Source organism: Nilaparvata lugens, chromosome 7, assembly GCF_014356525.2.
Source record: "Nilaparvata lugens isolate BPH chromosome 7, ASM1435652v1, whole genome shotgun sequence".
Lineage (NCBI taxonomy): Eukaryota > Metazoa > Arthropoda > Insecta > Hemiptera > Delphacidae > Nilaparvata > Nilaparvata lugens.
The window spans coordinates 12,640,242-12,667,889 of record NC_052510.1 but is presented as its reverse complement, the minus strand read 5'-3'; the positions used below and the strand labels follow the sequence as shown (position 1 = coordinate 12,667,889).

The following is a 27,648-nucleotide window of genomic DNA, read 5'->3' as shown; positions in this document are numbered from 1 at the left end:
TGAGTTTCTCCAATACCAATTTTCAATTTTTTTCGCTATTCGTTAATAGCATATATCCCAAATCATAAGTGGCCTAGTTGCACATACATGTTAAATTTACATTAAATTCGAATGGCCAAGTTAGGTACTATTTTTTCAAGTTGATAGTTTTCTTTCATCATTATTCACTTATGAATGTAATTTTCGCATGACCATTTACTCGAATAAATAACACGTTTATTTGAATACGATATGATCAAAAAAATCTTGTGAGTTGATATTTATATAATTATTCAAGTAATTAACTGCAAAATAACTTTGACGATATACCAATCGCTCATAATGCGAATATAGAAGAAATGATTATTAAATGACTTATCCTTTAGTTAATTTAACTACAGACAACTGATACTTACGCTATCTTTTCTCTATGATTTAACTTACTCATCCTTTTCCCGAATTGTATTTATTTGACCGACAATTTTTAATCTAAAATACTGCATATTCGCTTGCTAGTCCATTTGCAAGGATGGCCACTCCACTCCTCTAAATATCATTTATAAGTTTGTTGTGAATCGCATCCCGGTGGTTTGGAACCCACCTAAAGTTGTAGGGTCCATCTTACTTAAATCTCATCATCATCATCCGTCTCATTACCGACGCACAATCCTAGAGCTCACGTGGTTATCACTTTCAGCAAAAAATCCAAATAAATGGGAGATGTGAAATGTGTGATATTGCTATACATTTTCAATCATCACAAGAACAATTTGACAGTGCAAGTGGTTTTAATGATTAAAAATTATGGATAATGTGTAATGGGTGCTAGACATATTCAATCATTACAGAAACAAAGTCATAATGTTTGAAAATTCATGTTGAGAGGTGAAGTGTACTGCTTACGCACACTCAAAGTCCTACACACTTTTGAATATCTAGAATATTGGTTATTAGATCAATAACTCCGATACAAGCCTGTAACCTGTATTTATAAACTCATTCACCCAATCTGAATTCAGCCAACATGATAGGTTACACAGTATCGCATCTCATCAAACACAACAAACTCCCTATCGCAACAAAATCTCAGTTTTTGTGTGCTAACACCAAACTCCTCGTCACAAGGCGATCAATCTGCATAAAACACTGCAAAGAATTTACATACAGAGCATCACGTTGTTGCGATGATAAAGTGAGACAAACACTGAGGCGAAACATGGAGCAAGAGTGAGATGAAACATGTGAGATAAACATGGAGGGGAAGAGATAGGGCATGTAGTTGGAGTGAGATGAAACATGTAACGAATTTGTTTATCCATGGTTAATGTTAAATGACGGTTTGTTTGGATAGGGCCGTGTTTTGACATGGAGGAAGTTTAGCGAAATGATGGGAGGTGACGGGAATGCGAACGTGACCCGCAGAAATCACGTGAGAGAGGAAACAGCGTGAAAGAGAGAAAAAGAGAAGAGGAGAATAGAAAGAAAAGAGGATGAAAGGGAGACAAGAGGAGAAGAGAAAAATAGCAGGAAAAGATCAAAAGAGGGAAAGAGCAAGTGTGAAAAAAAGTGAACGAGAGAGAGAGAGAGACAGAATGGCGAAGAGAGAGTGAGAAACCTTGTCAGAAAGGATGCCTAAAATCAACAAACTCTGATTGACGTAAGCGCCACCATTCCGGCACTAATTTCCAGCGTTTATACAAACGTGTCGTTTCACAGCGAAATGTGAATGTAACACTGTCCCAGCTACACAAATAATGTAACACTGTGAAATCGCTCAGTGACTGGGTTACATCCAAAAGTGTAACCGGGATATTTTCTTTATTATTGGAGCGAACAATTTTTTACTGGTTGATTCAGGATGGTATTTATCAAGTCTGATTTTATTGGGCTCGGTTCCATTTATGTGATAAACATTCAGCAATATGAATATTCTCCCCCAGTAAAAAGGATGCTGAATGAAATGAATGAATTAATTCTTCTACACAATAAAAATAAGAGAGACAGATTTTTTTTAGAACTCTCGCAGAATTTTGTTGATACATTACTGTGTTATGATGGATAGGAAGTGAGAAGTAAGATTAAAGACTGACTATTGAAGAATTTAAACTTGTCGCATGACAAATGACGTGAATTGATATTTATATGATCATAATATTATGATAATGTTCACATTAAGACGAAGCTATCACGTTTGAACAATGGTCATATTAACTCACACCCATCTAGTAGATTAATGTCGCGTCGCAACTCGATTTAAGTTGGGATTATTTTTTATTTCATACATTTTCAAAGAAAAATATCGATACTCCCTGTTTACAATCAAACTTTGGATCTTCAGGCAGCGCCAAACATGTTTTTTGACAAAGTTATTTTTCTTGTATATTTAAATATTGATTAATGTGTTTTTTCAACTTTGTATTGAGGATTATTATTTTTATTATGGCTAGATTAATTTGATTTGATTTGATTTAAGAGCTTGTATCACGATTCAACCTTACAATGTGATGATAGTTCTAGCAAGTACCGCATTGAAACATATTTCTGAATAATATGGGTTCCAATAAGAGGTCTGAGATAATTGATTTATGCAAAACTCCCCAGGATTACAATAGGGAATTTAGTATTCAATACAGATCAACATGCAACGCTAATTAAATGTGATTACCTGCTTACTGCTTCACACCACGTCCAACAGTTCGATAGAATTGACATTACATTCACACATCACCAATTATATCACTTGCACCTGACGAAAATATCAATGCGGCAAATTACAACAGTATCCAGAATCTTTATGGAGATATAAAGGTGCGACCAGAACAAGTAAGTGGCGGTGAAGATCGATGCCACTAAACAACTGTGTAATGATAAAAAAATTTGGAGTCATTGATGTAGACATATAAGTCATAGAAATAGTAAGGTGCGTACAGACTCATGCGCCACGAACACGAGCATTTCAGTTCTCATCTGTTATACTTTTCCGACGAATACAGAATAGAATGAATGCCTTAATTTTTGACCTAGGAGGGCAAAGTTATGACGCAGTCGGCCCTCTTTTACACTTAACCCTCAACATATAACATATATAGATATAGTACCTATAAAGAAGAAGGCTAGTGAGCTGAAATCTTCATCTCGACCTGTCCGTTCTCAAAGTTATCGAGGTCATGGGGACAATCTTAGGAAAGCTTTGTTTCTTGAAGGAACAGGATCATTTTTTCTTGCAAGAGTTATTTACATCCATAGAACTGGCTCATGGTAACTCATATACTTTCACTGAAAGACAAAGAGTTCAGTCACTAAACATCCCTATAATAATGAAATGAATGAATGTGTTCTTTTGAATTTGGAGATTATATCCAGTCAATCTATACATTTCACTAAAACCACTTGAAAACCAAGTACTGAAAACAACGAACACACTGTATTTTTTATATTTGAAATAACTGTTGAGAGCTGTAATTTGTAAGCTCTATTACTCCAGAATTTGTATCATTCCAGTTTTCAGAATCAGAAATCAGCTCCCAACGTCACGCACATACTATATTTTCTCCTGGTAACTCATGTATGTTCACGATAAAACAAAGGTTTTGGTCATTAAACATCTCTGTTATAATGTAATGAATGAATGAATTCTTTTGAATTTGGACGTGATATCCAGTCAATCTCTATAATCCAGAAAAACCACTTGACACCAAGTCATGAAAACAACGAATACACAGTATTTGTATTTGTATTTGAATTTGAAATAACTGTTGGTAATTGTAATTTGGGAGCTTTATTATTCCAGGAACTGTATTATTCCAGCTTCCAGAATCCGAAATCAGCTTCCGACATTACGCACATATATCTATTACGAGACGCGGAGAGTTGCAGCGTAGCACAGTAAGCAGTCAAGTCGAACCATTCACGCACACAAATCAACAGCTGCGATACAATTTGAATAATCACAATAGTTGCCGAGCGGAAGAGAAATAGAAAGAGCATAAGAGGGAGAGAAAGAGAGGGATATTATATCGAGTTTGAGAGGGGGAGAGAAAGAGGGACAGAGTGAGGGAAGAGAGGCAGTTTACACGGCGACACTAGTTGGCCAACTGATTGTAATTTGGAGTGCTGCCGCTTGAAGGGACCCCCAACTAACTTAAGTTGCTCGTTCTATATCCGCAGCCCCGGCACCAGTAACAACTGAATACTGAACTGACTTCGAGTGGAACCAAAGGCTGAGAGGAGGAGGAGGAGGAGGAGGAGGAGGAGGAGGAGGAGGAAGGGGAGGAGGTGGTGGAACAGAAGGAGGTGGAGAAGCGTGAGGTTGTGGATGAGGCGAGGAAGAGGAGGAGTAGAAGAGGGTGGAAGAGAAGAACGGGGAAAGAGGAGGAGGAAGGGACAGAGGAGTAAGAGGAGGAGGAGGAAGAGGATGTGAATGATAGGAGGAAGAGGAAAAGTAGAAGAGGGTGGAGGAAGAAAAGCGTTCAAGGAAAAGGACAGAGATGATAAGGACGGAGATAAGAAGGAGAATCACATATCATGAGAGAAGGAAAATAGAGTAGAAGTGATAGAATGCAAGGAAGAGGAAAGAGAAACAAAAGAAGAGGGAAGAGAAACAAAAGAAGAAAAGAAACAAAAGAAGAAAAGAAACAGAAGGAAAGAGAAAATGAAATGGAGGAGAAGAGAAGTATAAGAAGAAGAAAACGGTAGAAGACGAGAAAAATCGGAGGAAAAAAGAGGAGAAGAAAAACTGAAGGAGGAAAAAAATATGAAGAAGGGGATGAATTCTTATTCAGGGTGGAGTGAGGATGGTAGAGCTACAGAGATTAATGAGAAATGAGGATATCTTGCAGATATGTGGAAGAGGAGAGGAAGGTTATGAGGAAAAATAAGGAAAAGGAGAATAAGAGAACAGAAAAATTGAGAAGTACAAAATAGTTGAAGGGAAAAAAGGGCAGAGAAGTCAAAGAAGAAGAATTGAGAGATAAAGAGTGCGACAGAGAAGGAGGAGAAGGAGAACAATAGAAATGAGAAAAAGAGTGCAGAAGGATTATTGGGGGAAGAAAGACAGAAGAATGAAGAGGGAACGAAGATAAGTTCGAAGAATACATGCGAAAAAAGTGGAAGGACAGTAGAAAGGTGGTGAATAGGACGAAAAGATAGAGCGAGAAAGGTTAGAGAAGGAGAAACTGATAAGAGAACCGAAAACATACAAGGAGAGAAGAGAATGTTAAAGGCATGGGTGGGAAATAGGACTAAGAATAAGGGGATGAGGAAAAGGAAGTAGGATCGATAATAAGATATAAACTATTAGGGCAGGACTAGCCTTCATTCCGTCTATAGTACTTGACTAGGCGAGTCAACAGCGTCGAGTCAAGTGGTGAGTCAACTAGTAGAATCAACTCTTATTTTATGAATCAAATATGACGATTATCATGTGTGTTGCGGTGTTTTTCTATTCCCTCAATTATAATATTCACAATTTTTGTTATGTGTTTTCTTTTTTACAGAAGTTCCAATTTTAGTGGAGTGAATTTTTAAATTGTGTTTGTTTGGAAAAAGTAAAAAAGACTTCTAGGAGGACTTGCTTGTAGGCAACTTCAAGCTCAATTCGTTGGCTCGAGAAAGCTTTGGATCAAGCCTTAATCGAATTTAATTAAGCTTTATGTAAATGTATTCTGATTGTTTATTGTAAAATTAAACAAAATTTATATAATTTTCAATTTATTCCATTGCTTTTAATTTTTTTTAGTTTTGAATTTCTAGTTCTCTTACTGTCTTTTCCAATTTTATAACAAAACTATTTGGATATTTTTAATACAAATTTAAAAAGTAAATGAAATTTGATTCGGGAGAATCGCACTTACATCTGACTCTAGCAACTGACATTTATAGACTCATAAACTCGTGGCGTCAGTCCCTCCAACACTCCCCCCACCACTTTAAAGGTCTTCAACAACAATGTTAAAATGGGAAAACGTAACGTAACCTTCTCCCTACGTAACTACCCCCTAGTCATAAGCTAGGAGTCAACCTAGCACAATGTTTCCACTCACGAAGCGAGGCTGAAAAGTGCAAGTGGAAAAGAGCAGAGAGAGAATGTAACAAGAAGAATAGAAGGGAGAGAGGAGGATGGGAGGAAGACAACTAGGAGCTAAAGGTGGAGAAAAGGAGGAGTTGATTGGAAAGGAGATAGTGGAGGAGTAGGTGGAGTGGTTGATGGAGGGGGAGGTGGAAGAGAAGGAGGAAAATTTGAAAAAGAAGGAAAAGAGTAAGAAGAGGATGAAAAGGAAAAAGAGAATAAAACGGATAAAAAAAGAAGAATCAGAAGAAGAAAAGGTGAAGGAAAAAATTGAAGAAGATGAAGACGAAGACGAAAAAAGGAAGAGAAGAAGGTAAAGAAAAAGAAAAAATGAAGAACGTTAAGAGGAGGATGGGAAAAAGAAGGAAGAGGAGAAGAAGAAAGAGGAGGAGAAAGAGTAGGAGCAGGCTTAAGGAGAAGGAGGAGGAGAAGAAGGATAAGAAGAACACGAAGTATATGATGTGAAGATGAGGAATAAATATAAAACAAGCGTCGAAGAAGGAGGGTGGAGGAAGAAAGAGTGCGAAAGAGGAAGAGGAGGGTGAAAGAGGAAGAGGAGGATGAAAGAGGAAGAGGAAGAGTACCTTATGAAGGAAAAGGTCACGGAAAGATCGAGGTGCCCTTAGGAAGATATCACGACAACTAGCAGTTTTCTATTCCCCACGCTTTCCCACTGTTTCCACCAATAGCTGAAACCTTGTGCAGGTTAGTGCTAAGCTGTGTTGTCTCGAAATCGAATCAGTCTTTATTATGTAAGAAAAAACAACCAACATAAATTTTGATTCGGAAAGTATTACTAGTCAAATACACGCTAAGGAGTTCAGTTGGAAAAATTGAGTTGCAAAAAAGACTTCAGAGTAAAGACATGCGATTTATTCCTAATCTAGAGCTGGAAACTTATGAAAAAAATAAAGACTTGATTCTTCAGCGTAAACCATTAAACGTGTACAATTGAAACAAGAAAATACAATAAAAGAATGAAATGCGACCATGGTTTTGTTGCAACAGATAATCATAGAATGAATGACGATTTTTTTGACAATTTCTTAGTCTTTTTTATTCAATCATAGAAATATTGAATACAGTATTAATTAATTTGTTTTACATTGTTGTAAAATACACAATAAACCGTATATCTCCAGCCACATCTTCTGTACTAATTTCATTAGCGCTCCAATGAGGTTATGATTGGTTTGTTTTCAGATTGATTTCTACAGTTTTGCAGGTTATATTAATTTAATATCGGGGCACCGAGTTTTGCTCGTTATTTATTTATTGATAAACATAACTCAATTCATTAAAATGATTGGGGAAGGACAGCCAAAAACTGTTTCTTCCCCGAATTTTGATTTATACACTACTGGTAGTTCTGTGAACAGTAGACCTCACACAGTATTCTCATCCACAAGTACCTGATTGAAACTATAGACCTTAAGGAAATACAGCAATAGACTGGCTTCTACACACATCTGTGTAATCACTTGTCAGCTGATTTATGATGAATAATTCTATAGTCTGATTTTCACTCTAATATTGACGTATGAAGGAGGCTCCTTTTTCCTTTTATATTATCCTTGAAATGCAAAATTTCCAAAAAACTTGTATATACGTCGACGCGCAATTAAAAAAGGAGCATACCTGTCAAATTTAATGAAAATCTATTACCGCGTTTCGCCGTGAATGCGCAACATATAAACATTTAAACATTCAAACATTAAGAGAAATGCCAAACCGTCGACTTGAATCTTAGACCTCACTTCGCTCGGTCAATAAACAGATATACAGAAATTGCTTGCTTAATATCATAGGATAGTCAACTTGAAAATATTTTAGACAAGCAGAAATATCAGTGTAGTATTGAATTAACAAGAGGGTATGGTCACATTAGATGCAAGTATGTGCAAATGCAGACTATGCATGACCAAGCGTGCACATGAGAAACAGAATATGGAAAGATCCAAAGGAATACTCAAATTGAACGCGTGCACTTGTTTATGGCGCTCAGTGTGAGGAGCGACAGACAAGTCACAACGTGTTTCAATGGCTCTTTCTAGATTTTGTTTTCCACGTGCACTAGCACATACGTGCGTCCAATGTGATCATACCTTATTATTGTGTATTAGCACAATATATTATGACATAGTATAATGAAACTTTCCAATTCAACAGCATAGGGTTCATCTCATTTTGTGCTTCATTTCCATCATGAACCTCATAGTCCAGTCACTATATACATTGATGCCTGCAATTTATATTGTAGTTATGATTTTTTAATATATTATTTGGGTACATAAGAGAAGTCCAGGACCAATTTCTTCATGCATAATTTCCTTGTGCTATGTACAGGGTGGCTCAAAAACCTCGTATATTCCGCTCATTTTCCAGTTTTCAGCTATTTCTGCCAAATCTCGTAATCGGACAGGAAAGTTAGTCCTCGCCTTTTTTTTAGATTATAAAATTCTGAATAAAATGAGATTATTCGAAAATCTCTATCTCCAATGAGTACTGATTTATGATTTTTCAAAGATGAGTGAAATTTGAAGAAAAAATCTATTTTGATGAATTTTAGTTTTTTATCAACAATATCTTCCGATTGTTACCATTAAGATGTATAATTCAAAATCCCTCTGGGCGTATTTTTGTGCTCTACAATCTGAGATCAGGTAGAGCACTCTATCTCATATAGATTTCCAGGTACACCTGACAACAATGCTCCTTGTATTGTGAAATACACCTTATTTTCAGCTTCAACCATCATCACCAACTACATTGTCCTCACATTGATATTTCGCACAATGACCTAAGTTAATGAAATTATGTTCTATGAGAATCACCCGTTAGATGCACTTCATTTCAGTATTTCCTATGATCTCATTTCATTCAGAATTTTACGTGCTAAAAAAAAGGTGAGAGCAAATTTTTCTGTCCGATCACGAGATTTGGCAGAAATAGCTGAAAACTCAAAAATGAGACGAAAATACATACAAGGTTTTTGGGCCACTCTGTATCTAGCACAAGGAAATTTTGCATGAAAAAATTGGTTCTGGACTTCTCTTCTGTACCCGAATAATATATTCAAAAATCAGAACTACAATATAAATTGCAAGCACACCCCCTTTTTTATGTCTATACTGACTCGACTATCAAGATAATAACGTATTATTTGCCAAGGACTAAATACATCTCAATCTCAAGGACTATCTGTCTTGGAACATGCACAAATGTCACTAAATTATATCTCAGCAATGTTTGTGACAGCTGACCTGACCAAGGGCCTCACCACGGTTTGCTACATTATTGACCGATCTGACAAACACAGTTGTCCCTGCAATTGGCACTGAATAAATTACATGGCAATCAGACAATCAATAGCAGTTATCATACTCCGGTTAGCTGTCCAAGTTAGGAGAGAAGAAGTTAGGGACTGGCCCAGTTTTTCCCTCATTGATAAATAATTCATAGTAAATGGTAGGCTTTCCATTTATTATTTATTTTGCCAACCTTGAGAAACGATAGAATTGTGTTTCAAGGTCAAAGTTTTGTACTTTCCACTGCGATTTTTATAGATTGATTTCAGTGAATTCTAATTCTTAGTAGGCATACTGACGATTGATCAAAATAATAATTATTATTCTTTCCAGAAAGCTATTTCATCCTATAGAAGCTAGAACTAATGATAATGATAATAATTTATACAGAATATTTCTGTGATTTTATCATGTTGAGGATCAGGAGGAACAAGTTGGAAGTAGAATCATTAAACTATAGAAAACTATAGGGGAACAGACGAAGTTCAAACCTGATGGATTATTAGAAAACTGACTGATTCATACAATAACTGTAATTATAAAATATCATTTGATAAGGTCAATTATTTACTAATTACTTTGATTAATTACTTTCCAAACGTTAACAAATCAGAGATTATTAGAACGCTGACTGATATAATAACTGTCTTTATAAAACAGCAATGATTAATAATATGAATTATTTACTAATTACTTTAATTAATTTGAGGAATACTCGTTCCAAAAGTAACACATCAGAGATTAATAATGCAATACATCCGGAAACAGGGAACCAAATTCCTATACATGACCAACTCCTCTAAACCTAACCAATTTCCTCTTTCCTACATTCTTCATGACAATCTATTCACCCTTTCCAACATTTCTTCGTTTTTTCAAAGCAACAACCTACAATAATAATTGTCAGGTGACTGTCAACCTTTGTACCAAACTAGAATCTCTTTTGACACGTTTTTCTTCCTTTGTAACAATTCCACTTCCTATTTCCTTCCTCTCTTCCTCTTCCAACTAATTTTCTCCACCTAAACTTCTCAACTTCCTCTATATATTTAATTTTTTCTCAAGTCTTCATTTTTACAGAAAATATATTATTTCCTCCCTCTCTCATTTTCCTTTCTTATCTCATTCTTCAATTCCTCTTTCTCCCTTCCCTCAATCCTCTTTTCAGCCATTCTCTTCAATTTCTCTCTCATACACAGTTTCTATTTCTGTTTCACTTGTCACTTGGATTAGTGGCTGGAATAGCTTTCCTTTGTGGCTTAAAAACCTTTTATGGCGATGAAAAAACAAATCCCTCACTAGTACCTAATTGGCATCCGTGTCTCTAAAAATAAATCCGCCCTGAAACGAGCGAGCTAGATCCCCATGTATACAGAACACCAGACTTTCATTCTCAATCCGCCACTACACCAATTGACAAAGAGATTTGTTGCTCAGTTCTAGTTTCATGGGGATAATCTCTTTCTTTTCCAGCTACTATTTGAAGACTACGATGTTTTATATCTCTATTGCTGTGGGTGAACCGAGTGGAGCATTAGAATATAATCGAAAATCAGACTTGTGGTAAGGAATTGAGGCGATCAATCATGAAAATGTAAAAAATTATATTTATATCATTACAAATAGAATAGAAGAATTCATGTTAACACGATATATTAAAATATGTTACAATTCAATATATACAAACACACATTTACGGGTAGATTAAACAATCGCCAGCCGGTATTGATATCATTATTGACTTATATCAACCCATATTGACTTTCAAGGTAGTCCGAGAAATTTGTCATAATAGTGACGTTTTTTATAGAAGAGTGTGACAATTAGAATTTAGTTACGTTAATATCAACTATAAGGAGATTTTATTGTCACAATAATTGACAAATATTCTACTGTGATAAATTTGGCTCACACTATGAAAGCTAAACTAATTATTGTATGTAATTGTAATTTTTCTGATATTTTGTGTAATTGATGTTGTAGTTTTAGATTTTTTTTTTGAAAAATAAACATTTATTTATTTAGCTACTACAAATTTTAAATATTTTTCTCTTCTATTCCTTCTTATTCCTCCGCTCCTCTCATCCTCATTCTGCATCTTCTCCATCTACTTCTGCTCTACTTCTCCTTATTTTCTCCGCATTCTCAACACGTCGTAACAATAATAATCTTCTTCGACTATTCCTCATTCCACTAGTCTATTTTTCATATCATTTCCAACTCCTATTCCCTAGTTCTGTTTCTCTGTGATATACTCCTCCTCCTCCTCCTCCTCCTCTAAATCAATTGTTCCTCCCTCTCCTTCTACTACTTCTGATTTTCTCCCTCTCCTCCACCGTCAGCGTCTTCACACTCCCTCTCCTTCTGCCTGTCCTTGATCAACGGTTGCTCCTCTGGGACCAGTTAACTTGCTATCCCTCTGGGTCTACACCCCCCTTCCACCCAAGGGGGTTTAATAGAGAGGGATGGTCTAGCAGTTTAACACCCTATACACACCTAGAAAACCCTCTCCTCCTCTCCACCCCCATCAGTACTACTGCTATCACGACCTGTAACACCCCATCAAGCATTCTACTTACCCCCCTTTAACCCCCCTTCAAGCATTCTGGTAACCAGACATGTCGTGGACTTGACTGCAAATAGAGAACGCATAGGGAATTTGCAATCATTGTAGCCTCTGCAGAGCGGAACTGTAGCATTGTCGTAACAAGAGAGTAACAACGGAAATGTAGTGGATAGTTTGGGGGCAGACGATTGTAACATCGGCAGATGGACGCCGTAATTTTGATATCAAGGAGTGGGATTTGAATGTTGGTTTGATAGCGCATTTTGGAGGAAATGATTGTAATAACTACAGAGACAGAGTGCAGCTGTAACATGGAAGTGAATTGGAGATCATGAGCATGAAAGTAAAAACCAAAGAGCAGAAACGTAGTACTATGAAAAAGAGGTTGGAATGTACATTTGACTGAGTATTAGCATAGAAAAATATAGATTATAACTGTTGCATTCTATAAATAGCTGAAATGTATTTGGTATTATAATAACATGAATCTGGAAGAGATGATTGATCATACAACAAATTTCAAGTTTGATGGGTACCCGTGATAATTTACCTGGATTATGAAGTTAGAATATTTTTCAAAGTTATTACAGAACAATGAAGAGGAAATTTAATTGAAGAATGTTTGGAAGAATTCTATAGGCTTACTGGAGAGGTTTAAAATTTGAAAAACTAATAACAATCAGACATGTGTGTGAGTGATTATATTACATTGAATGAAAAAGACTAAGAAATTGTCAAAAAACCACTGATTTATTGATAATTAGAAAGACCGGTTTCGGTTATTACACCATTGTCAATCTGATAAACTAAAACTAAATACAAGAGCAGCAGAATTTATACTAGTAGGCGAGTACTGCTATTGGTCGAGGGCATGAACGCCTGCCATTGGCCTAGCTAGACAGTCTCCTCCCGCTCAACGGTGTCACAAAATGGCGGCTTAAGCAACAGAATCGCCATGATAATAAAATTCACTTCCAGTAAAAAATAAGAACCAAGAAAACAAGTGTGAAACATAATAAAACAGATATGTAAATGGAAAAACTATTGACTAATGTATGCTTACAATTTTATGATAAAACTAAATTCGTAGTGTTGTATTTATTATATTACATGTCTGTGTGAATCAAATTTCAAAATTTGTTTATAAGAATAATTTCAAATTCAAATTGAGTTTTACTCACAAAATCATTACAAATACAGTACACATGTATAAATAATATAACACTTGTGAATTTTCCCCACATAGACAAGTCTGTGTGTGGGGGAAGAGTTCTAATGAAAAACAACTTGGTCGTCGAGAACTCTGAAATTTCTCCACTGATGCACTCAGATAACATCTACATTGTATCTCCACAATCTACATACTCTACACAATATATCAATCTACACCCTACACTCTGCACAATATTCATTGTAGATCCTTATGATTGGATAAGTGGCTTGTAGCCACGATTGAGGTCAGTAATTTTTACCTTTTTTAGGAATTCATCTAAAAAACTAAAAATCATTCAATTTTACATTCCCATTCGTTTTATCACCCTTGCACAAACCTAGTACTTAAATTCAAGTAAATCACCCTCCTCATACATAGGAACATAAATATTACAGAGATCCCAGTTTTAGCACAGTTATTCTCTGCATGTACGTACATTACTGTAATGTATACGACCTACACCATCATTTTGTGTCTGAGGTCTGAAGAGTGTCTGCAGACAGTCTGTATTGCAGAGATCCTAGTTTTAGCACAATATTATTCGCTGCATGCACGTACATTACTGTAACATACACGACCAACACCATCATTTTGTGTCTGAGGTCTGAAGAGTGTCTGCAGACAGTCTGTATTGCAGAGATCCTAGTTTTAGCACAATATTATTCGCTGCATGCACGTACATTACTGTAACATACACGACCAACACCATCATTTTGTGTCTGAGGTCTGAAGAGTGTCTGCAGACAGTCTGTATTGCAGAGATCCTAGTTTTAGCACAATATTATTCGCTGCATGCACGTACATTACTGTAATATATACGACCTACACCATCATTTTGTGTCTGAGGTCTGAAGAGTGTCTGCAGACAGTCTGTATTGCAGAGATCCTAGTTCAATATTATACACTGTATGAACGTACATTAATGTAATATACACGACCTACACTTTTATTCTTGTGTCTGGGGACTAAATAGTGTCTGCAGACAGTCTGTTTAGTATGTGACATTAGTCTGCAGACTGTCTGTATAGTTTGCGACACACGATAATATGAAGTGAGTGGCTTACACTAATATCGATTGGTAGCTCCCGACTTGACCCATTTATGTTGTGACATTTGTGACTGGCGAACAGTCAGATTTGTGATTTGCCCCATTTCATTGTTCAGCTTCAACTCAGTTACGACAACATCAACTCAATCCTCCCCAACCCCTAACTTATCTCCTGCATTCTCTTCATTATCAATTACTCCTTCTCATTTCTCTATTTCCGTCTCTTGTTCATTGACACAATCCCCATACACTACTACTTATTTTCCATTCGCATTTTCTCTCACCTATTTTTCATTTTTTACTCATGTTCCTTCCTCCTGAGTTTCCTTCATTCATTTTGAAACCTCTCCTCTCAGTTTCCTCTCCCTAGTCTTACCCCGTTGTTATTATCAAACGCACAAATAATAGTATCTTACGTAACAAGGATGGGAAGGGGTCTTTTGCAGGCGAGAATGATGTTTCTAGTCGAGGCGTGAGCCTTACTAGAATTTCATTTGAGCACTGCAAAAGACATTCACGTTCAAGTAACGTACACTATTTTTTGGCATAGTCATTCAATTTCAACTGTTTTCCATGCATGAAATCTATCCGGTAAACAGCTGTTTGCAGAACAAATAAACATATTATTCTCATTACAGCATACTCTACTGTAATGAAACCATATGTTTTCTTTACAGTCGAGTATGTTTCCTATAGTAAGGTCCACGATATAATGACAGTATTCGATCAACTTTGGTTTTGCTATCCTTATCTATCATTCGACAAGGCCGGTGGTACTATCCTTTTCTAGGTCCTCAACGATGCCAATTATTATGTTTTTGACAGTGTAGAAATATAATTAATCAATGCAGGGAATCGGCATCGCTATTCTCCTATCTTTACCCACTGCCATTATAACATGGACCTCACTATAGTTCCGAAATAGGACAGCAAAACTGCAAAAAACACCTTCAGCGCTCCAGGTGGAAGTTTTGTCAACTTCCACAAAATTCCTGATTCGGAATTTGTAAACTAAGTTATGTTTATAGAATGCATGTAGTAACGTCAGCACAAGCAGGTAATGTTTTCTATTTCTCAATAATTAGACCTATTCTTCTTTAGATTATCATGACAAAAATATTAATCCATAATTTATTTATGATGAAGATCCTATCCTCCAGTTTCATTATCTTTTGCTGAATCTGCTCTTTTTTTCTTTTACCTACCTGTTTAACACTCCATTATTGAACTTCTTCTCAAATCTCTAACACTCCATTATTGAACTTCTTCTCAAATTTCTTTATCTACTTAATTTTCTTTTTTCCCTTTAACCCTTGCTTGCTCTTTTTTCTCCGTTCGTATAATTTTCCCTCTCCCTCCTTATACACTCCGGTCACCCTATTTCCTCTAGCTTTACTTTCTATTCTAATCCATCATCTTCCACTTCTACTCTTCACCTCCAATCTACCTTATCTCTGATGCTTCAATAATTCCTCTATTCCAAATGATATTTCCTTCTATCCTCCCTATTTAGTGTTTTGGGCGTCAGCCTGTGGTACTTTTCTGTAAGTTGTGTAATTCTAAATGATTTAATAAATAAAATAAATGGATGAAAGTCTATCTATCTATTCTATAGATATATATAATAGATAGAAATCTATCTATTTCACATCGTTACCCTTATTAATTTATTCATTCTCGCCTTCCTAGTTCACTTGATCAGCATTGATTAATTTTATTTAGAGTTTTGGGCGTCAGCCTGTGGTACTTTTCTGTGAGTTGTGTAATTCTGAATGATCTAATAAATAAAATAAATGAATGAAAGTCAGTTATATATCTATTTCACATCGTTATTTTTTTAATTTATTCATTCTCGCCTTCCTTGTTCACTTGATCAGCATTCTCTTATATTTCTTCTACATCCCTTTAGCATTCAAAACCTAATTATCTTCACAACTGATTTCCTCTTACCTTGTTTTCATCACTTTCCTCATCTTATTCTCCTTCTTCTTCCTCCAACCACAGAGTAAAAACAATTTGTTTCAATTTTCTATGCTCCAACCCTCCTCTATTTCCCATTCCACTCACTTTCCTTGATCATTTCCTAAATTCCCTTCCTCTAATTCGTAACTCCTCATCATCATCATCATCTTGTTCCTTCTTCTACTGTAGAGTCGGTTAAGATGATTCAGTTTGCAGATCATTCAAGTTTGATGGGTTAATTCGAGATCATCTGCCACAGTGAGCGTCTGACACAAATCAATAGACAGCTCCGGTTCTCTAGATGAGATAGTTTGTGAGAATAATTAATAGTTTGCTCTAAGCTTTCAGTGCTGCTACTCGAATTGAATTCATCAACCCATCATCCGTCTCAACTTGGTCTGGAATGCTATCAAGTCTTTGAATAGACATAACTCACAGTTCCGCCATCACAAGTGCACTCTTGGAAAACTGGGACACAACAGCTAGTTTACAACTGCACAAGTTGGAATTATCCTGTTTATAAACTGTCAATGCCCGTTTTTCCAGCCTCCTAATGAATATTTAATGGTACAAGAAAAAGCTTAAGTGAAATAAATATTGATACAATCAACTACCAGCTTCCAACTATATTCAATTGACTCTGAGCATTTAGTAAAAAGCGTTTGAGGAACACATAAACCAATAGCTGGTGCTATGCTTATTTAATCTGTATCTTACTGGTTTTGTGTTATAACGTTTTCGTGGTACGCATAAGTCTGTACGCACCTTTACAAGTTCATAACATGGGTATAGCAAAGTGAATTTACTGACTACCTAGTTTCAAAGTACGTCCTAAATATATACAACAAACAAACTGACGTGTGTACAGACTTATTGCCCACGAACACGCGCATTTCACTTCTCATCATTTGATGCTAAAGCTTATTATCTCTGTATATGTACAGAAACAGATATAATACAAACCCAACAAAGGTATATATCATAAAAGTGAATTTACTGACTACCTAGTTTCCAAGTACGTTCTGGGTTCAGACTAACAAACTCATGTTGAGTTATTAGTCCAGTCAATATAGACATAGAAAAGGGGGGTGTGCTTGCAATTTATATTGTAGTTCTGATTATTCAATATATTATTTGGGTACATAAGAGAAGTCCAGAACCAATTTCTTCAAGCAAAAATTTCCTTGTGCTAGATACAGGGTGGCCAAAAACACCTCGTATTTTCGACTCATTTTCCAGCTATTTCTGCTAAATCTCGTAATCGGACAGAAAAATTTTGCTCTTTTTTCTAAAATATTAAATTCTGTATAAAATGAGATAGAGCGCTCTACGCCTCTACCTGATCTCAGATTGTAGAGCACAAAAATACGCCCAGAGAGATTTTGAATCATACATTGAAAATCTAAAATTCATCAAAAATTTATTCTCTCTTCAAATTTTACTCATTTTTTAAAAATCATAACTCAGTACTCATTGGAGATAGACAGTTCCTAATGATCTCATTTTATACAGAATTTCATATTCTAGAAAAAAGGCAAGAGGAAATTTTTCTGTCCGATTACGAGATTTGGCAGAAATAGCTGAAAACTGGAAAATGAGCCGAAAATACGAGGTTTTTGGGCCATCCTGTATTAAAGGAAATTTTGTATGAAGAAATTGGTTCTGGACTTCTCTTATGTACCCAAATAACATATTAAAAAATCTGAACTACAATATAAATTGCATGCACCAAAGTATATAGTGACTGGACTATATTCATTAGTGTGTTAGTTTAGTATTTTTCTTGTAATTCTGACAGATTTGTAGAAGATTTCATTCGTTTTCCAGAACTAGACTTGTTCAGTATTGGACAACCTAATCAAAGTGCGTTCTTCAAAGGTTTACCTTACTAAAGGCCATATGCTAACACTACGTTTAGCGCTAAACCACGTTTAGTTGTAGATATGGTTGCATTTATCATAATATGTTTCATATGGGGTTTAAACGAACAGCTGACATTTCTCCGTTTAAACCGAGTATCTGCATATGGGCCTAACACCCAGGTTCTAGGACACCTATTACGTCTAAAGATCAATTGATTAATTTAAAATTTCATGAGATTCAATTAGTGTCCTAGAAACTGATCCTGAGCATCGCAATAAATATATTTTTTAATTTAATCAAACCTACATGTCGAAGTTTAGTAGTTCATCAGATTTACACTCATCATGTAGGTTTCGACCAACTAATCTTTGAGGTGCTTCATTAAAATGTTGTCCTCCCTTAGTCACACAACAAATATACTGTGCTGTGTAATCAAACCTGCCTGCTGTCATAGCCGTTGCGATAGAAAAGATAAAGTTGTGCTGAGCTGAAAAATCTTCGCGGCCGGACACAATATAGGAGCAACCTTTTTCACCACTCCACTGCTGGCATCAACTCTAACCCACCGCTACATGACCGTTATTGGAGGAAACCTCTCTAGCTCCAGCAGCTTTCCCGCTTTCCCCTAGGGGATCAGGAGAGCCAATTTCCCCTTTCCCAGCGCCATATGTGCATTTCGCCACAATACACTCGACCCATATGTATTATTCTATATCCTCCGATACGTCATACATTGCTCTAGTCAGTCTTCTTTCTTCATTCTCTAGTCAGTTCTGCATCTTCTTTCTTTCTTCCTCCTACACCAACCTTTTCTTTTCCTCCTCAAGGGTTGTGTGCCAGGAGTCCTAACTCCGCCCTAATAAAGGCAAATAATCAATCAATCAATCAATTTCTTCTTAGTATAGACTGGATGATCAAACAATAAAAACCAGCTCTGCTGTCTTCTCCTCCCCTTTTACATAAGTTTTTCCTTTGTCCATATATTTTTAAATTTTCTCTTCTGTGTAATTCATTTGATTTTTTCCTCCTTACGCTTACTGTCCTTTTATTTTTTGTTCTCTCTCCTGCTCATCATGATTTTCCATTATCAATTCCTACTTCCCTCTTCATCTTATCCTTGATCTTTATATCATCCATATAGATACTGTACTATCTTTCATTTTTGTCAAATTTATTGCTGTCAATCTCATCTCCTACCTGTTCCTCTGTCTCAAATTTGTCTCTCTCAATTGTGGATCTTCTTCATTCAATACTTTGTTTTCCTTTCTTAGACTATCTTCTTTCTTATGATATTGTTGTAAATTTAATCTTATCTATTCCCCCATATTGTCCCAATTCTTTTAGTTCACCAAAACAATCGTCTACTTTTTCTTCCACCCATCGGATCTTTAAACCCCATTCACATTATCATCTGAAAAAGTTTGTTGCAATGAAACGTAAATCGACTATAAGAATCTTCTTCTTCTTCTTCTTCTTCTTCTTCTTCTTCTTCTTCTTCTTCTTCTTCCTCTTCTTCTTCTTCTTCTTCTTCTTCTTCTTCTTCTTCTTCTTCTTCTCTTCTTCTTCTTCTTCTTCTTCGCTCCTCAATCCTGTTACTCAGCCCTCCATCTTTGTTAACTTGATTCTCTTCTTCTGCACGCCTTACCATTGTTATTCAGCCCTTTTTCCTTTTCACTCCATTCTCTTCTACTTCTTTTTTTCAAAATATTTTCACAAACTACTTCTTCAACTTCATATTCTCAGCTTGTGCTCTCAGAATCATTTTTGTTCATACGGTGTTCTGATAACAGCAACCGCGAACCGTGTGCTGAATGGTTAACCCAGCATGCAGGATTAAGGAGTTTATCCTCATCTGGTTGTCATGTTGTCGAAAGAAAGAGATGTGTTTATCCCTTTTTCTGAAGCATCTTATAGGTGCTTCTCCGTTGAAGTTGATCCAGTGATTTCAATCCAATTTTTGGTGGAGTGGAGTATTTCGACAGTACAGCACTCTCGCATGATAAGGTGAAAACAGACTTATGTGCCACGAACACGCGCATTCCTTTTTTTGTTGATGTTCAGTTTATTATATATGTATTTCTACAGATACAGTAAGAATAAGATAATTTAATAAACTGATGGAATGCGAGATGCGTGGCACAAACATATGTAGGCACCTGTAAACACTTCTCACTTTCCAAAATTCTACGTATTGCTAGTTGAATCACAAGAGCAATATCAAAACCTTCATAGAAACTAGTAAATGCCTACCAGTTACTAGTTATAGCTTAGATTCTCCCTTTGGTCGCCTATGAATTTAATTTTCAAATTTTCCAATCATCCGATAAAAAAATCAAGAAGTTTCTGTCCTGGTTTCTATTATAAGATGTATTTCGCGGGCAATTGAAGATCTCTCAATAACAACACTTGTTCATTAACAGAATAAGAAAAGATTTTCATAGAAAGCACTGCTTTATTTAATCTTCCAGCTCCCACTATTCTCTCTCGATTGTTCGTCATTTTCTAGCTCACAACAAATACAAGAAAATATTCAGATAGAAGCCACTCCTTCCAACTTCTACTACTCTCTTTTGATTGGTCACCATTCTCTAGCTCCGCCTTCTCTTCCCCGATTGGTCAATAACTAACCGAGACGTAGTTTCAAATTCTGCCACTATATGGTAGCAAGTACTGGGTCCTGAGTACTTTCTCCTGATTTGTCAAGAATTATTCGAGACCAAGTTCTAAAGTCTGTCGGCAGATAGCAGTTGTAACTGAATAATGTAAAATTTCTCCAAATACACCAATTCAAGCCTTCTCTCTCCTGATTGATTAACAATTGATGGGAACATAGTTCCAAATTTTGTCACTAGATAGCAGACCCATAGTCTGTTCCCTAGATAGGAAATAAGTTATTGAAAAATGGAGAGTCATACTTATTTGATATTAGATTCATTAATAACAAAAACAAAGGAAATGGGCTAGGAGTATGATTTCTTGTACAAAAGCAAATTGATTCTCTCAAACTTGAAGCACGGAAAACGTTTCCAAACATGATTAAATTCCTCATAATCAACTGCTAGCTAATGAGACTTCCTCATTTCATCCATTACAGCATTCCTTTTGTCTGAATTTATTAGACTTGAGCCTTTTCATTAACAGGCTTTACCTTTGAGAACTTTCTAGCTTTGCTCCTTGGAAGACGTTCCAGGTTTTGCCTCAAATACCTTCTAGACTGGAGGCCTTTATCGATTTCAAATCTTCATGAAGGGAATCATCATCCATTCCGTGAACATATAACCCGTATCATAATTCAACAGACTCTTCAAATTAATTAATTAGTCGTTGTCGTTGGTAATGACTACAAGATCAATTCAGCATCCAAATCCCCGTACTGCGTAGATAGCAACGAGGCTGATGAGATCCAATTAAATCGGGTTCAATTTGAAGGTACAACACTCTAAATGAGATATTAATTTACAAATTAATGTTCCTGAGAGCCCCAATTAATATAACTATCTGGTCTTCTAGTTTAAAGTGTTTTACATCAGGTCTATAACTTGAAAATGTAGTAGTTTTAGTTATTTATTTTTTAGTCTAGTCTAGACTACAGTAGTTACTTTATTTGGTCAATGACAAAATTATAGTAACGAATGTAGACTGAACATACATTTCAATTACCCAACTCTCAAGACTCTTATTAACTGAAGTTGTTATATTTTCAACTTCAACTGCAAAATCATGGTACATATAGCTGCGAAATCATGTTGACTAATAATTACAATGTACCGGAATGCGATGGACAAAATAGCTAACAATATCAATAAAGACAGAAATGAGAGTTTTTCTCATACGCATACTTGTAAACTGTAAGCCTACTGTATTACATTACATTCGCATTTTTTTTTAAATCTGTACTGCATTAAAATGTAAAACAAATTTTCATGTCAAGGATTTACAGTAAGGTTTACTGGAACAAAAAAATCATTTATTCTAGAGTTATCAGACTATTGCAATTTTCAGTATCCCAAAATATTCAAATTGGATCTTGTATGATAGAAAAATTGAGTTATCAACTTCTGACTTTATTCTCCTAAATTTGAAAACCATTTGACGTGTCAATAAAGTTTAAAAACCGTGTTCCAGTTGAATTTCTAGAGAAAACTCTACAGTGTTGTATTTTCCGGGCTATGAAAACCCATACATTTTAAACTGGATTCAGGTGGAAACCCCTATTTCGGGGCTGTTGTGTGGGAGGAACGGAGAGAGGAAATAGGGGTCGGTACCGAGAAAAACCTAAAAAAGGTCGAGATTTAATTAAACTTTACTGCTCTCGAACAACAAAGGTGTACGTAATTCAGAAAGTATTATTTATGACGACAGAAGAAGAAAGTAGCTGGGCAAAATGCCATTCTCGACTGGGAACTGGCCGGAATAAATATTCACGCTTATGAGCTCTGATTCTCATTCACAAAAGTTTGCCTCGAGTTGGCGCAAAAGTTTATTTGAAAGAACTATTGTTCAATTCTATTAAATTACTTCTGTAGACTAGGCTACTCCAGCGATACACTGCAGTCAAGAATTCGCATTATGCAGCTTGGAGCTGTCTTACAGGATCAATAAGCATTCAAGGCATTATTGATGAATACATCAAATTTCAATAACGGTGATTTCAGTATTCTGAGAATAGTTTCGCGAATATTATGGTCAATGAAGGTTTCTTTTCTTCATAATTGATAGTTGGACGTTTATTCATGACATGGAAGTGAATTGAATTTGATGGAAAAAACGTTAAAACAGGGTTTTTCGAATTTCAATGAATTTGAGCAAAACACCAAACGTAGGTTATAGAAGCAATGGAAAGTGTCAATCAATGTTTCAGTTGTTTTAGTGAATGCTTTTAGAACTCCAATGTGAAATTGTCGTTTTGAAAAAAGCTACTACTAATATCAGTAGTTCATGCACTCAATTCATGAGTGCGATTCTTGAAAATGTGATTTCAGAAAGAGAATATTTATATTGTGAATTAATTTTCTTCTGAACGGAGGGAGTTAGGGCGCAGAAGCGCTCTCTCCAGCCCTCCAAAACCATACTGTCACTGACTTACTGATGAGAAATTAAAAGAATCAGACCAATCAAAAGAACGAAATAATATAAAATTGCTTTATGAGAAGTTAAAGTAGTTAGCAATATATAGCTAAAATTTGAACTGGGAAAACAATAAATCTTCTGATGAAGCTATAGTAAAAAGTGAAAGACAGCTAAAATTTAAACTAGGAAAAGAATCTTCTGAAGCAGCTACAGTAATGAGTAAGAAACAGCTAAGATTTATTTATAAATTTTACAAAGAAGCACTGATCGGGAGAGAGGAGTAACTGAGGATACTCCTTGTACTATTTCTCTCACAAATTTAAATAACATTTTAAAAATCCGAAATAGGGTTATGATTTCACTTTTCTAAAATTTAGTCCATTTTCACTCGAAAACAACAAAAACTAAGAATTTCTAATTTTGACGGTTATAAACAGGATTTATAAAAATATTACTCTCAAATCACCATCAATTTAAACTGAGAAAACAATAAATAAGTTATATGATACAGAGAAAACCAAGAGAAGGAGAGGAGACAGCAAACGTGAGTGAGAAACAAAATGGGAAGAATAGAATAGAATAGGAATGAATGACTTTTTCATTTTTTGACGTGGCGAAGTTTGGACAAATAATGTCCACTCTACCACTCAACCATGGGAAGAACGGAAGAATGAAGAAGAATGAGGAGAAAGGATGGAACACAATATGAGGAGAAACGCTACTTCGAGAGAAAGATGTAGATACATTTTAGAATTTGAGAATGTACTATCAATATCACCGTTAAAACCAGTACAGTTCACTATACTAGTGAATATCGACCACCCAGGAACCCAATAAACTTGGCATATAATGCAACCAACGACATGATATTCATTCGCCATAACTGGAAGATTACGGCCCCAAAACCAAACTGCGCCACTATATGGGATTGACATTCGAAATTTGCAGAGCTGATAGTATATACTCACTTTCAACTGCCAGCTTTTCCTATATGCTTCTCATTCAACCAATGCCGACAGTTTACAGTGAATCTAACAGCAGCAGCATCCAATGCGATGTTAGGCGAACTTGGATCTGTTAGTAGTTGAGTCGGAATTGATCCTATGAGAGCAATAGACATCATGTTTCTACTGCAAATAGTGCCCTCACCACCAGCCCTTCCTCGCCTCCTGCCACAGCCAATAGTAATCTTCATAATAACGGGAATAATAACACGGAGCGCCAAGAAAAGCATCATTCACAGATGCGCGGCTTCTGTTCTATCTTTAATAGACTCTGGGAATGTTCTTATGATAATATTCAGAATGAATGGCACGAATTATAATTTTGAAGGCTTTTCACACAAGTGTTTCTTATTTTTTCATTAATATTGATTAGTTTTTCGAATGCATGACTTACAAACAAGATCTTGTTAATGATAAATCAATGATAGCTGAAATCCTAGAACCGATAGTCTTTACTATTATTTTTATCAATAGGGAACTTAGCTGAGAATGCTTTGTTAACCAATCAGAATGATTCTAGTAACAAAATTGAGATCAAACCAGCGTGTATGATGACTCTGATTAGTTCTCAAAGCATGAGATATTTCTCAAGAATTGTTTATGAACATGCCACTGAAGCTTCTTTGTAGTGCTCAAAAAGTTATGCCTAGGAAGTTGCTGATATAGGAAATATAGGCTATATTTCTACTTGAATCCAAGCAAAAATACTCGTAGAACTACTTCCAGTTTTTTTATAGAGGCTAATCACTCTTCAAATTACCATCATTCAGATTAAAGAGTTATGACCGACAAATTATCAGAAGGAGTCAGATCAAGAATATCATTCACAATACAAAGTGGTGATGAATTAATAACATTGATAACGATAGAATGTAAGAAAATACCATGCTATTGAACATTCCTATAGTGTAAAGAACATTCCTCTGAACATTCACAATGTAGTGCAACATTCAATTACATAATGACTATTATATTGGGTAGATTCAATTGCAGTTTGCGTTGAAACAGATGTTTGGGTGTCCCTTATCTGCTGGTTTTATTTGAATTTGACTAAAAATTGGGTCAAAAATCGTTGTCAGTTAGTTTCTAAACAAACCAGTTGAACACAGCCTTAGCGGCACATTGGGTTAGTTAGATGATGTCAGCCCAGTATTAAAAATGTTGACTAAATGAAAACAGATTGAAAAATGATGGATTTGTTGCATTATTTCTTCCAAAATTTCACATTTGGGTCCCCAAAGCCGCTCATCTCCAAAATAGTCCAACTTAAATCATTGCAGCTGTATTCATTCCGGATTACGTGAGCTAAGCTGCAGGCAAATTACAATACATGAATATTAATGAGTATAAGGGTCGCCAGAACCCTCTGGTCAGGTTATGTAATTCGAATTATCGATCCCAACCTCCCTCCCCTTCCAATGCCCAAACTTCCATAACACTTTCTATTTTCATCTCAGCAGTTTTAGTGCATTTAGGCGCCTACATTATTATTCTGCATACACATAACTTCCACCCTGGATTATATAGATTTGTCTATCTTTAATTGATTGGCCTATATAGGCTATACTACCAGTTGGAAGGAAGAAGTTATGTGGTCCAAGTACCAAGTATAGATTCTTGTTACAAAAATTACAAAGTGAATGAATAGAATTATATTCTACGTACTTATTTTAGTCAGAATTAGACGAATCTAAAACAGGCGAGCATACGAAACAATTGAATGTAATCATTCTATTATATTCGTTTTTTAATCACATCAAATTCAAAATTTCTAGTTTATTTATTTCTGGGCTGAAAAGTGAACTCAAATCAATTCAAGTGGATAGCATAACCTATAATTTTTATTCATTCATAACTCTACCTTCATTGTATTATCATTCATCCCATCATCATCACCTAGGCTTAAAATACTTCTAGAAAGTCGCCTTTGTAAAATAATAAATGAATATTGCAATACACAATACTCTGATATTTGAATGAACGAAATATTTCTCAAGTTTCTAATTTATTGTTTCCTCTGGAACATTCCTTTATTCTATTTCTTACGTCAACCTTCAAAATTAAAAATGTTTTAATAATTATTCCTGGACCTAAATTAAGTGGTGAAACAATGATTAGTGATTGAATGAAAAAGACTGAGAAATAGTCAAAAACCACTGATTTATTGATAATTAGAAAGACCGGTTACGGTTATTACACCATTGTCAAACCAGTTTATCAGAGATTGACAATGGTGTAATAATTTTTTTGGAGAGAAATGGTACAGACTCAGTATTGTTTTTCCTCCATGATCATGATCATGGATCAACATTATTATAATACTGTTTTGTATAGTAAATGTTTTTTTTTTAAATATTGGTTAAAAGGAAAACGAATTATTTAACAATATTATATAACAATATATAATAAGCATCACATAAAACAATGTGAAGGAGTTGAAAGAAAGAATTCAAGGTAAACAAGAGGAGGCGTAGTTGAAAGAGCCTTACTCTGATAAGCAAGGTTATCGTGCTGAAATTGAATCCAAATTCAGGCCTATAATAACCACCCTTCCTAACCTATTACAGTAAACACGGGTTGCGATTTAGACCCCCCTCCCAACCCGCCACTGAACCAACCCTAACAAAAACAGGCGTATTCCCGTGCATGCCTATCTCCTCTGTCCTAATCAAACTTTGTTGAGCAGACTGTGTTTTCTGCACTAGATTAGCATGCTCGCCTATACATGTATATTAAATGATGCACATATATAGATGTACGTCCAATACACGCCTTGCCTGTTTGTAATGAACTCAGCCTGCATTAGGCCTTCCGTGAAGGAACAGGAGACTGGCACGAGTTTAATAAGTGTATGAAAATAAGGGATAACGAATTAAGTGAGAGTTTTTAATTAATATTGAGTGCATTTTTTGGTTGAGGATGATTCTCACGAAGCCCTAGACTTGTTCTTAGGTGGTGAAAAGAAGATTGATACAGTTGCACAGTTTTAGATAGCTTTAATTTTCCATTCAATTCTTAGATTTCTTGATTTCATAAAATAAGTGGAAAATGTACGGCTTGCAATTTGTATTATATTTCAATATTTGTTTGGATCAATGGTGCTTTCACTTTTCATTTTTCCAAAATTATTTCATCCTAGAAATTTTACTTGTACTATATACTTACAATCCTAAGTGAATGTTGTAAAAATATGAAATACCTATAATGAATGTATCAGAGAATAGATGTCACACTTGACAGGCACAATTATCAGGAATTCTTTGCTTTTGCCAAAAGTGCATGATAAAAAGAAACATTAAAGAAGAACAATCATGTTATTCATAGTAGGCTACCCTTTCCAAAATATATCACCATTTCCAACACCCCAAAAATATTAGTGGAAAATGAAAATAATTGAACGAGCGCTAGCGAAGTTCTCACTTTTGACTTACTAGAGCCCAAAGCCGTTTTCTGTCTGTTTGTATGTTCTACATTCACTTAAATCACCGATTATAAGGTATGCTCTACGTTACTTTCCAGTACATAAACGCAATCATTTTCAAAGCTTTTGATAACCTTACTAATTGAA

General features: G+C 35.5%; 1 protein-coding gene across 2 annotated transcripts in view; it reads right to left on the bottom strand.

Annotated features, from left to right (window-relative positions):
* LOC111046332 overlaps positions 1–27,648 on the bottom strand; it is a 356,638-nt gene that overhangs the window by 160,491 nt on the left and 168,499 nt on the right. Inside the window, exon 1 of one of the 2 annotated variants that reach the window (XM_039432066.1) lies at positions 2,645–2,706. The exons of the other annotated variant lie outside the window; for it this stretch is intronic. Within the exon in view, the coding sequence (XP_039288000.1) occupies positions 2,645–2,691 (47 nt within the window). The 5' untranslated portion in view covers positions 2,692–2,706. Of the gene's footprint in view, positions 1–2,644; positions 2,707–27,648 lie in introns of those variants that run through there. 2 annotated transcript variants of the gene reach the window in all.